The sequence below is a fragment of the Numenius arquata genome, chromosome Z (assembly GCF_964106895.1).
Source record: "Numenius arquata chromosome Z, bNumArq3.hap1.1, whole genome shotgun sequence".
NCBI classification, from domain to species: domain Eukaryota; kingdom Metazoa; phylum Chordata; class Aves; order Charadriiformes; family Scolopacidae; genus Numenius; species Numenius arquata.
In genome coordinates this window covers 12,896,899-12,909,222 of record NC_133616.1, presented here as the reverse complement: position 1 = coordinate 12,909,222, position 12,324 = coordinate 12,896,899, and the positions used below count along the sequence as shown (strand labels likewise).

Genomic DNA, 12,324 nt, shown 5'->3' with positions numbered 1-12,324 from the left:
GCTTAGACTGTGAGCCATCCTCATGACAGCAAGCTTTATACAGAGAATGTGAAACTCCTTGGTTAACTACAAGAGATTGCCTTAGAGCAGCTATTTGTTGTTTTGGGGAGAGGTGCAGTTAGGGCAAGAGGAGTAGGAAAATCCAAAGAGATGGGGCCAGGTAGGAGGACGGAGGTGGGTGACATGAAATAGCTTCAGTTCAGTAACCACACTTTTCACAGGCAGTTGCAAGTCAAACGGCTGAGATTCCGTTCTTGTTAACTTGGAAGTTTCCTTGAGAGGGTGAAACTCTGAGCTGGAGCAGGGTCACAGCCCACAGGGAAGCTGCATCCTGTTCTGGGACCACCCAACAGGCTGAGTAAACACAGAAGTGGTGGCATCTCGTGGCTGCTCCTGTGCTGCCTGTCTGTGTGTTTGCCTCTTGACTTCCTATCCCTCTACAAGAGGAGGCAGGAGCAGCTGGTCCCAGCTGGTTCTGTGCTGATCATTTGCAAGCACAGAAAGACACAACTGGCTGGTTTTGCTGTATTTAATGAAGGGAAATGATGAGCCAGAGAGAAGTTCCTGTGGTGCACAGGTTGGCTCTTGGAGACCAAGAGGAGGCTTTTAAACCCACCCAACATTTCTGATTCTGCATGGGGGAGCATAAACAGGGAAAACAGTGCTGGGCATATTGGCTTTGTGGTGATGGTGATAGTACCGGGAGGATTTTGTAAAGGGTATCTGTATGGAGGGAGTCCTTCCTCAATGGTTGCAAGGCTGAAAAAGCCAATATGGGCATCTTGAGTGTACAGAGCAGCAGTCTGTCCTTTCCGGGGAGGTGCAGGGAAATCTCGAGATGTTTGTGGAGAGCTGAGGAAGACTGCAAGTGGGAAGAGAAGCCTCAAGGGGAATCCCAGCCCCTCCCCTTCTGCTCTGCAGCTGTTTGTCCCTTATCAAACCACAGGAAACTTATAGCCTGGCTGGAGGATGGACCCGTATAGAAGGAAGCAGGTGTTACAGACCAGGAGAGAGAATTATGCTGACATACCTGCCTTCTTTGCTGTACTCCAGCTTATGGTTCTGTTGGGGAACAGAACAAAACGTTTCTTCAGTTTAGGACTAATGCGTATCTGTACCATGCAGAATTGGTTGTCTGATAAAAGAGGAGCTGCACAACATTTCTGAAGTAAAATGTTTGCACAGGGAAATGCACCAGTTTATTTATAGTCACTGAATCAAATGTGATTATTCACAGTCATTGTTTCTTGAAGAGACAACTGCTAATGTTCACCATTTTTAGATTCAGTTAGTATTGTGAATTTAAATGTCTAACTGTGGATACATAAGATGCCTTAATGGCTTTTGCCCAAGAGGAATGGCTCTCCTCACTCCCAGTCCCTTGTTAAAGCCCAGGAGGTGGAGGCCTCCTTCAGCTACCTCTCTAGTTCCTGTAGTGGTTGGTTGCAATCTGCCCAGCTTGAAAACCACATTGCGTTCTTGTCTCAACCACATGCAAAGAGCGAACCTTCCATCTGAACCCCTCACACTGCCCAAATCCTTGTAATTCCAACCCTTAGTGGTCCTTTCCTGACCTTTGGTGCCTCTTCAAGCATCATTTTGTTTTTTCTGGCACTTTTCCTTTTGTTGGTACTCTCTGTCCACCATTCTTATATTCTTCACTCTTGAAGCTTGGCATCGGGGCAGCCTGCAAAGAGTGGAAATCACTTTGGTAACTCCTAAGAACTAACGGGCATTCCAAAGACTTGTACTGCTAATTTCTGGATCCTGCAGTTCATAACTGTCTTCCTCTCCATATATCCAAGAAGCTTCACAAAATATGTATCCTTCCAGAATTTCAGTGCTTTCTTTCACTGCTGAATTCTGTAGTGCCTGCACAAACTTACCTGTGCTATGCAAGCTTAGGGAATAGAATCATAGAAGCATTTAGATTGGAAAAGACCCTTAAGATCATCGAGTCCAACTACTAAGCTAAAACTGCCAAGTACACCACTAAACCATGTCCCTAAGTGCCACATCTACATGTCTTTTAAATACTTCCAGGGCTGGTGACCCAAGCACTTCCCTAGGCAGCCTGTACCAATAAAACCCCCAAATATTATTGTCCCTTATTGACTTGGGTTTAATCCTTGGGAAAAAATAATCGGAACATTCAGGCAGAAGGAAAATCATGGTTGCAGAACATAGGCAGCTCCAGGCATAGCTGTTTCCCACGACATTGTTTTCTATGTACCTCCTGATGCCAGTGGCCCAGAACATTTATCATTCCATCCTTCCAGCATAAGTAGTAATGAGTGGCAAACACACTCAGCAGCAGTATCTAATTAAGTGCATCAGTCAACACAGGTCCAATTTTAGCTTCATTCTGCATTAGAGTGGTGTGACTTCACTGTTTGATACTTCATGTTTTTGACAGCAGGAATGTTAAGGTTAAACAAAGCCTGCAAAGTTGTAAGCTTTTTTTCTCTGTGCATGTTTTTGTTGGGACTTGGGGATTGTCAACATGGGAAAGTACGTGATTAAATAGCTGTAGTAGTTTCCTGTGTGAACACTGCTTCACACTCAGAAAGCGTTTGTGTGATTTAGCTTAGACTGTTTCCAAAATGCTTAGAAAAGGAGCTGGTTTGATTTTATCTATTCTGTTTTAAATACACATCCTTTCTTCCTTGTTTTACAACAGTTTTTTTATGTAGCTTGTGAGCCTTTACTCTCACAGTTTCAGCATCCCTGCTTAGTTCTGCTATGTGTATTTGTAACCACAATTGTGTAAGAGAATACTATGTGTACAAAGTTCATAGTCTGGTTTCACTGAGCTTTTCTAGTTAGCTGCTTTGTTTATTTCAGCACAGTTAGTTAGAATAGGGGAAGGGGTTCACTTACTGTATTTGAGCTTTGTAAATAATAAGTTCTTGCAATAAATCAACTATTAGAGTTGCTCTCCTCCTTCATGAGTGAGAGGAGAAGGTCCCACCTTCTTTGCCCAGAAGTGTGGTGGCTAGACCACTGTCTTGGGAAATTCCAAGTCCTTTATTTGATGTAGCCCAAAGCTGATGGGATAATAATCACTTTTCAGAAAACTGTGTTGATTTCTTCTGCCTTACTATCCTTTTAATTCTTATTATCTGAGACACTCCTCAGCCTTTCCTTTATTTATTCTATGGTTGTACTTGTGTATACTTTTTAGTGTGAGGTTAATGTTATTAATGATAATTTCATATGTTTATTCATTTCCCCTGTTTCAACAGAATTTATTGACCTCTTGATGAACTCACCCCAAAACTGTAGTCTTTTTGTTAATACTTGAACTAAAGGCACAGCTTAGAACAAAGATAAAGTGAAAGTTATAGGAAAAAACATAATGTAGCAAGTTCTGTGGAAGTTACCAGTCTGGCATCCCTAGCATCCTTCATACCTCATGTCTGGAGATGTGGCATTTTGACTGTGAATAACACAGAGTGATAAAAATGAAAGCTCTTGCGGAAAGAGAAAGGAGGTGAGGACAGAAAGTGAAGACATAAATCAGTACTACTATATTTTGTCTGACAGCCTTCAGTTGTAGGCTGCATTCTCCTCTTCTGAGAACTTCCAGACATTTTCACCTTGCTTCTTCAAAGCCCTGTGTATCTCCGAAGGTGTTGAAAGGTGGTTCTGCACAGTTAGCACTTTGAGGTCCCCTTAAGTTGCATGGTATGCTGCACTCTTCCTTGAGCAGCACCTGCAGGAAAAAAAGGTGGAGAAAAGGCCTTTGATGTGGAAATATCACATAATGCCTTTGAGTGAGGTGAGTCATATTTGTTCCTTAAGGGCATTTTGGGGGAAAAAAGGCAGAAATTAAGAAAAAACCCTAATCAAGCAACATTTTGAGTGGATGAGTTGTTCAAAGTGAAGAACTTCAGCGTTTTTTATATTGAGGCTTTTGACATTACTTCTTAAAGATTAAGAAGCTCTTTCTTAATAGGGATTGGCAAATGATTATATAGTTCTGTTGTCACCTGAAATTGAATTGCTAAAAGAGAGAATATAACTTTTCTATCGTACACAGAAGCCATGCAACTTTAACCTGTACTGGAGAAGTTTGTATAATACTGGTTTTTCATATGTACGTGAGACCTACAGTTAACTTAAAATTTTTTCTTGTAGCTGAGAGTTAAGGTTCCTGTATGTTGTTGGATCAATCAGGTAGGATTTGTGAAGATAGTTTCAGGGGACGTTTTTAGTTTTCACTAAAAACAATTTGGATTTTGATTTTAAAAACCAACCTGAAATTCATCAGCCATTTTTAACTAGAAGTTGACTAAATGTTGTCATCTACACTGTTTCTCCTGCTTATGCAGTGATCTGGCCGTGTATCACATATGACTTACGAAACATAGTATGTGACTCATTTGGCTGATTCAGGTTTTCTAATAAAAGCATCACATCTGCAAAATTATCTCCCACAGAGAAATTTCTGAGTATTGCTTCTTGAATTTCATGAAATTTGTTAGCTGAATCTCTTACCAACCTTCTTTTTATTTAGTCTTAGACTATCCTGGATATCCTTTCAGCATTACCTTCATTTCTGTTCCTAAGGACTCCAGCACTATCCCTACCTGTGTTATATCTTTCTCAAAAATACATGGAAGACCCTCGGGATTCAAGTATTCCCTTTCTCTCCTCTGCTACTTGTGGAGTGTGGTTTGCTCAGCAGTTATGGTGGAAGAGTATGGGGAGGCAGGCATTTCTCAGACAGCACTGTATGTTACTAGGTCTCAAATACTCCATAACTTCTTGACTGTTCCTGAACTGATGGTCTCCTGGTCAAGATTTCTACTCCTGGACAATAGGGTGCCTGGGATTTCTCAGCAAATGTGAAATTACTTGCAATGCTTTGCTAATTTAAGGTAAAAGTGAGGTGAGATTGTTTTACTTCAGAATGAAAACAGAGACAATCATTGTTTGGAGAGACATAAAAGCAGAAGTAGAACCGTATTTCATAGCTGCCTGTATGTTAGTGTAGCTCCAAGAGGTTCTCCCTCTCTGCTTCATCTATCTGAAAAAGCTGCCAGGAGACTTAACACAGCAGGGATCCAGTCCTTAGATGTCACCCTTCCAGGTTAGGTCCCTGCATTGGAGGGGTCCATCTCTGAGGAGAGGGTTTTGTCTGCAGAGTCCTCTTGCTACCTGGCATTAATTTTCACAACTCGAATCTCTTCTAAGAGATTTTCCTGCGGTACATATCCTCATGCTGAACCAAGACTCCAGGTTTTTCCCTGGGGGTTGTTTGCCATTGCAGTCTGTGTGGCTTTAAATGTTTTTACATTTGATGCTGTCACCTGTCCAGACAATAAAAACGTGTATTTGCTAGATGAGAATACCAAACCGATAGCAGGCGTGGTGTTTTATTTAGTCATAAACAAATCACTTAACTAGCAGTCCGAACAGAACTTTTGTTCAGATAGTTGTGGGGAAGGTTTTTCTCAGCACAGCCCCTAAAATGTGGATACTGAGAACTGTGCTTCATAGAAAGAAGAATGCTGAAAACCACGCAAATGTACAAGACAATCTAATGAACGCACCTTATAAATAGCCTCTGATAGAGGTGACTGTTGCAGCAACTGAACAAAGATTGAGGGAATTGGCAGGAGGGATGTTGCAGCCTGGAATAGTGGGGTTAGGGTAGAGGTTATTGCGGTGATAGTCCATTTCCCTTCTCTTGAAATGAAACCTACCAAACCCCAAACTAACAAAGCTAAATAAACCACCCACTTTCTTTTCTTTGTCTTTACTCACAAATTATATTCTTCGATATAGACAAGAAGCTATTTTTCCACGCAACTAATTTTCAAGATAGAAAAACATGTGCCTTTCTTTGAGTCCCTTGGCTCGGTGGGAAGGCAACTTTCTTTATTGACTAACTTTTTTTACTAGTAGACATATCTACAGGACAGAGTCTACTTGTGTGGGTGCACAAGATAACACTGACAAGTGATTTGGGTTGGTAAGCACAAAGGAAATTGATATTCTTGGGCTTTTTATTGTGACCGTTTAAGGATAGTAAAAATTAGAAGCTTATATGTTTATTGGAATTTATTTACATTTATTCAAACTTATCTTACATTCAGTTATTTTCTTATGCTGTTTGCCTTGCCAAACAGGTCAAAAATCTTACCATTCTTTTTTCTTCACAAGTAGCATTTTCAGCATCTTTTAAAATGCAAATGCCAGTTCATGCAAAAAAAAAAAATCTACTTACAACTTATTTTGTTTATTTATTTGTTTTCTTATTTATTTATTATATTCTAAATCTGCAATATCGAATACATGACATGCTTAGGGCATTAATTCAGCTTTGTACAGTATACTTTAAATGGTAGTCCAGGGAGGTACAGGTGTCCATTTAGCAGGATGAACATGGGGTAGGTTTGTAGGTTTACGTGCATCTCGGTGGTATGTGCATGGGCTGGCTGAAATCCTGAGCTGGTTCTGCAATGCAGTGCTAACTGGTCATGGTGTGTGACAAGTGATGGAGCTGCTGTGCATTGCAGCTCAGTTCTGAATGTGTAATGTGGCCGGTGTAGTTTTGATTATTAGTATGATGTATTTCAATTTTATACCTAATACGTTACCAGTACCTGCATTTCTTTATCTACTGACTGACCTCGGAGAACCCATTTCTAAAAACCCATCCATCTTCTGTTGCACATATACAATAAGTCAAGGTATTGATTACTTTTTACACTGGAAGATGCATTAAACGCATCATTAATAGTGCAATGCTGCCACATTTTGTAGACGCACAAGACACTGTGATACATTCTGGCTGAACTTAGGCCTTCTAAAGGGCAAACAGTATGCTTATGACAAAGGCATAACAGATCTTCTACGGGCGTGAACACAGGATTTGGGACATAGCTGCCGGTCCATCCTTTCTTCAAGGGAAGAGTAGTCTGCGTAACTGCCCCTCAACACTTAGTAGTGCTGCAAGATGGAGGTGTTCCTGGGTCACTGTCCCCTGCCACGCAGTAGTGGGGCTTATACTGGACAGGCTGTAAGCACTTTGAGGCAGGAGCTGTCATTCTGTCCTGTGAATTTGCCTCATCCAGAATAAGGACATCCTTTTCCATGAATGAAGTGGTCAAAGGACTATTGCAGTATCTGTAATAGCAACAAGTGCTCCTCATCCTTCCTAGGACTAAGGGAATCCCAGCACTGTAGAAGCATTTCTCTGGCTTCTGGGCTGGAAAAATGCCACCAATTGCTGTCAAACTGGCATCTCTCACTGCTTTTTCAGGCCTAAGGGTATTTCCCTGGTAACACTGTCAGCTGGTCGTCAAAGCTACAATGAGTGGAATTAGCCCCACTAAGCGCAATGCGAGGTTGCTAGCAACAGAGCAAATATGCCTTCCCAAAAGGATTTAGATACACAGATCCCCAAATATAGTGGGAGCGCTAAGCATGTCTCACCTGTCCCTCAGACAAGATGACAGCAGCTGAGGATTCCTAAGGTCTGCCTGGCTGGTATTTAGATGACACCTACTGGTGAAGTGTTCCCACTCTTCAGGAATATTTTCCATGCACAGAGCAAATAGTTCATGGATGTGCCAAAGCACTTGGGCTTAATGTGCCATCCTGCTGAGAGTCAGAGCTGCCTGTGGAGAAAGCAGATTCCTTATCTTAAGCTATGAACTGGTGTCATTAGAGAGCTTGGAGCCAAACCACAGAAGAGAAATTCCTTGAAAATGACACTCCCAAATAATTTTTTTTTAGCTTGGCTCTCTTTTGCACCTTAATCCCTGGGATTGCAGTAGGGGTAACTTTTGGATGCATGTTTAATCCATCTTGGGGGGATATTCAGAACTTTACTGGACAGGGCCCTCAGCAGGCTGGTGCCACTTTGGAGTTAGTCCCTCTTCGGGTCAGGTCGGTGGCAACCAGAAATCCCTTCCAACCTATATCATTCTGTGATTCTGCGGTACCACTGTTCTGTCTGCAAGTGTTACAGCCATGCACTTCAGATCAAGCTTGAAAATATTTTCAAGTCAGCATTGCTTCTTACTTTTCCAGATACCCTCAGCTTTTTCGAACAGCAGCAGCATCGGAGGGAGAGGTGGCAACAAAATCACATGGCTGTCAGAAAGGTTTCTCGACGCTCTGTCAGCAAGGAGCGATGGGTGGAGACACTTGTGGTTGCAGACAGTAAGATGGTTGAATATCATGGAAGTCACCATGTGGAATCATATATCCTTACTATAATGAATATGGTATGTACAATATTTCCCTTTTTTACATAGGTGAATGAAGGAAATTTTAACTTGATTATTTATTGATCACCTTGAAACAAGTCTGTAACATTGTTCTCTGAAAGAAATGTAATATCATTCATATACATTAATTGAAACTGTATTTTAAAGTATTTTTTACCTTATATTTTGCATAGGCATAATTTTTCTCTGGATTTTAAGTGAGAGAACTTTCGTAACTATAAATGCTAGCACTAATTTTCTTTCCACTGAAATTCCCTGTTTTCCCTGGAACTGGTTGCTCATTGGTAATTTCAGGTTGGTAGCTACAGCAGCAGAGAGAAATTCTACAGTTTTAAGTATATGGATTTGTTCCCATGTCTGTGGATGAGAAAGGCATACAGGAGCCCACTGGAAATTGTAGTAACTTAGCAAGGGCTAAAATATCAGTGTGTTACTGATTTAGTCATGAATCCAAACAGCACCATATGAGCTATTATGAAGAAAGTTAACTCTGTCCCGATTAAAACAAATACAACTGGTTTTCCCAATAAGTATCCTGCCTATAATATGAAGTCCACGTTGGAAAAAAAAGAAAAGGTTTACTTTAGAAGTTTGGCTGTGTGGCAAGTTTCAAAATGTAATCTGGGAAAAAGCAATAGAGTTTCATGAGACTGCCTACAAATACATCTTCTGTTATTATCTGTATCATAGTAGATATTGACCTTGGAGAGTCTATTAAGGATGTCTTTTATGTCGTTATCATGGTACATGTGTAATATATGTGAAATTAATCACAGTGTAATTCTAGCCATGGTAACCAATCTGTCCCTTATGTTTATCCAGTATGTTCCTGACTGTGCCCCCAGCACTCTGGCTACTGAGGCAGTTAGCCTGATTAAATAGACACAAAGCTGATTTGAGCACGTGAGGGTTTGTCCACACAGGGAAAATATATGGAATAAAACCCTGCCATGATCAGATTCAGGAGCAAACAAATCTTAACATTTTCTCTGCAGTCTGTACCTGAGGTGTTAGGGTTACTCACAGTGATTCAATTTTCAGTCTAATACCTTGAAAAACACCCATATCAAAATCAGACTTTTGTAAACATAATTTCTACTTCATTTTGATAATTTCTTTTCAATGGTCTTCTTCAAAACAGTTCTGACCCAAACACAATCCATTTTGTCCATTCATGTTTCTGGTGATATATGGCATAGCTCACATATAGATAGATTATGACTACCTACTGCTCTGATTCCCTTTCTGGCTGCCTAATTCAACATTATGATGATGTTTTTGACATTTTATAGGGGTCAAACTTTTGCTGAGTTATATTCTTGCTCTTTTTCTTTATGTGGATTTTTTAAAATAGATTCATTATCATTGCTTTTTTTCTTGTAATCCTCTTCTGTGCTGTGTAAACACAAGTATCTATTATTTAACTGATTTCTCTTTGCTTAGTACTGACTAATTCTGGCTTTGTTGTGGCAGAAGCTGATTCCTATCAAATCAAAACTGGATAATTCGATATGCTGGTCTTTTTGCACACTGAGTGGACCTCTCCATCAGTGCTGCATCATTCTAGATGTGGCGCTCTTTTCTGCGAGTGGTTTTTAAGAACTCTGCAGTTCTTGAAAGGGTAGTGGACATAAAATAATCTTGTGTGTGCTTTTGCTTTTTAGCTGAGTAACTTTTGCCAAATCCTGTATCATCACTCATTTGGCAGAGCTGCCCTTTGCAGTAGTTCTAACATTTGTTGCATTTCAGCAAACTTTCAGCAAAGCACATTGAGGATTTTAAAAATAAAACAACATCCCCACCCCAAGATGAACAGTGTGCTTGAAGTAAATGTCATATTTTCTCTCTGAAGTCCTGTTCTTCTATAGAGGAATCAGTTAATCTCATACCTCCTGGCTCTGGCACAGGTCACAGGGTTGTTCCACGATCCAAGCATTGGCAATGCCATTCACATTGTGCTGGTCCGGCTCATCCTCTTTGAGGAGGAGGAGGTAAGATTTTTATTTTCTTCAGAATGTCACTTATAAAACTTGGGAGTTCAATGCATTGAGCCATAATTATGAAGAGGAGGGTTTATTTGCTTAAAATAATGTGTTCGTTTTACTCTTCTGATAATCTTTGGCACGTCTGTTTTTAGAATAAGTGCTGCCCTAGGTAGCAAAATATTTAGCTAGTGACTTCAGGTATTTCTGCATAAAATCACTGAGGAAAATGTTATTAAAACAGGCAAATTAGGAATGGGGAAGTGGAGTCTTCCCAGTGTCAAAAGAACATGGGATACCAAGGAAAACTAGATGAGAAACAGAAATTAATGTGTGCATCATCACTCAGAATCTAATTACGTAGCATTACCTGAAATGTATTAAAAAGTATAATGCTAGACTATTTGCAGGTCTCTGAAGAAGTAAATCTATTATTCTGCAGCTCAAACACCGATTTTACTTTTTAGATCTTTTTCAAAACAAAAAAAAATGAGGACTAAATTAGGTGCTAATTGCTGTAATTTAGCTATATATTGCTAAAAAAGGTAGTTTCCAGTGTCTCTCATTCATGACTTTGTTGCTACATGCTTAAATACATGCTGATTGTCATCGTTTTATACTTATTTTTAAAACACTGTGCATCACATAGCTTGCTCTGACTGCAGTAACACATTAAGGGGGTTTTCCCAGTGGCTTGTGATTTATGACCCCAATGCTAGAGAAGCCAGAGAACCAAGAGAACCAAGCCATGGGGCCAGGCTAGGTCTTCTGAAATAATTATTAGACTAGAGTCTATCCTTATAGTCCTCAGCATTTGAGTATGCTGGCCAAGAACTGTAGTTCTCATCTTAACAGGACAATTAGAACTTGAAGTCCATGGTGACCTCCAGTTACGTTTACTTGCTAAACTTCTGTGGCTGCTTTGATAAGCAGTTGAGCATGGCAATGTTGGAAGCAGCAGTATTGGATATCTTTCAAATTTTGATTTTAAGTTACCCAGAAATTGCTCTCTGGTAACAATGTTATTTAGAAGCTTTGTAAAAAGTTTATTTGACTTACATAGAGTAAACTGAGACAAGATACAATGAATGCCGAAGATGAGAAATGAGAAAATATGTTTTTGAATGAATTTATTTTGCATACTTTCAGAAGAAATTTTAGTAACTTGCATGCATACTATATAATAATAAGATGAAGAAGAAACATCTATGACTGCATTCTTTCTCTTTGGAATTGAAAAATATTGTGAAAGAAATACACCCTTAGAAGCATAAATGTTCTTTGGTCATGACATTGTTCACATAACATTGAGTGACAAACTTGAACGTGAAGTCCAGCACTAATTAGTCTTTACCTTCTCTATAGAGGAAAACTTGCTTTCAAGAGAATATAAAATGTTTGTTTGAAAGTTTCAGTTCACTGTTGGATCTTATTAATCTCACCAAAAAAATGTGTACATTTCTTCATTTCATTTTTCCTTTAGCTGCACCAATTACAAAAATGCCAACGTTTTAACTTAATATTCAGTATGTTAGATAAATAGATGTCATTACTCCTAATGATGGTTCTAGCTTTAGGCAAAAACATAATCAACTGCATTTCAGAGATTGCCCAGCTTCAGGGCTAATATCACTGACACGTTATTGCAATGCAGTGTGGTCTTTACAATAATATTTTCCTTTGTTGCCCATTAGCAAGGCTTGAAGATAGTGCACCATGCTGATAAGACACTTGCCAGCTTCTGCAAGTGGCAGAAGAGTGTCAATCCCAAGAGTGATGTCAACCCTACACACCACGACGTGGCTGTCCTTCTAACCAGGTATGACAGCAGTTCGGTGGCTGTGACTGGCTACTGTTTAGTTGTGTTTTTTTGGTGATGATGTTTTTTTTATAGGCTCGTGCCTACTTAGTTCATCCTGTATAGAACCCAGTAAAGTGGTATGGTGAAGACATGCTGTTTCTGAAACACAGTGTTAATGCAAAAATTACCTAGCATCAGCATGCCTGACACCCACACAGGCAGAGAATATGAGCTATGTTATAAAAACGTGTCGTTAAAGTTATACCTGCTGTACCTTTTAAAGGGATTGCTTTTC

General features: G+C 39.9%; 1 protein-coding gene across 3 annotated transcripts in view; it reads left to right on the top strand.

Moving 5' to 3' along the window:
* Window positions 1-12,324, top strand: part of ADAMTS12 (ADAM metallopeptidase with thrombospondin type 1 motif 12) — a 173,648-nt gene that overhangs the window by 79,764 nt on the left and 81,560 nt on the right. For all 3 annotated transcript variants that reach the window (XM_074165983.1, XM_074165985.1, XM_074165984.1), the window contains exons 4-6: window positions 8,047-8,243; window positions 10,154-10,237; window positions 11,923-12,047. In XM_074165983.1, coding sequence (XP_074022084.1) covers window positions 8,047-8,243; window positions 10,154-10,237; window positions 11,923-12,047 — 406 coding nt within the window. The remainder of the gene's footprint in view (window positions 1-8,046; window positions 8,244-10,153; window positions 10,238-11,922; window positions 12,048-12,324) is intronic.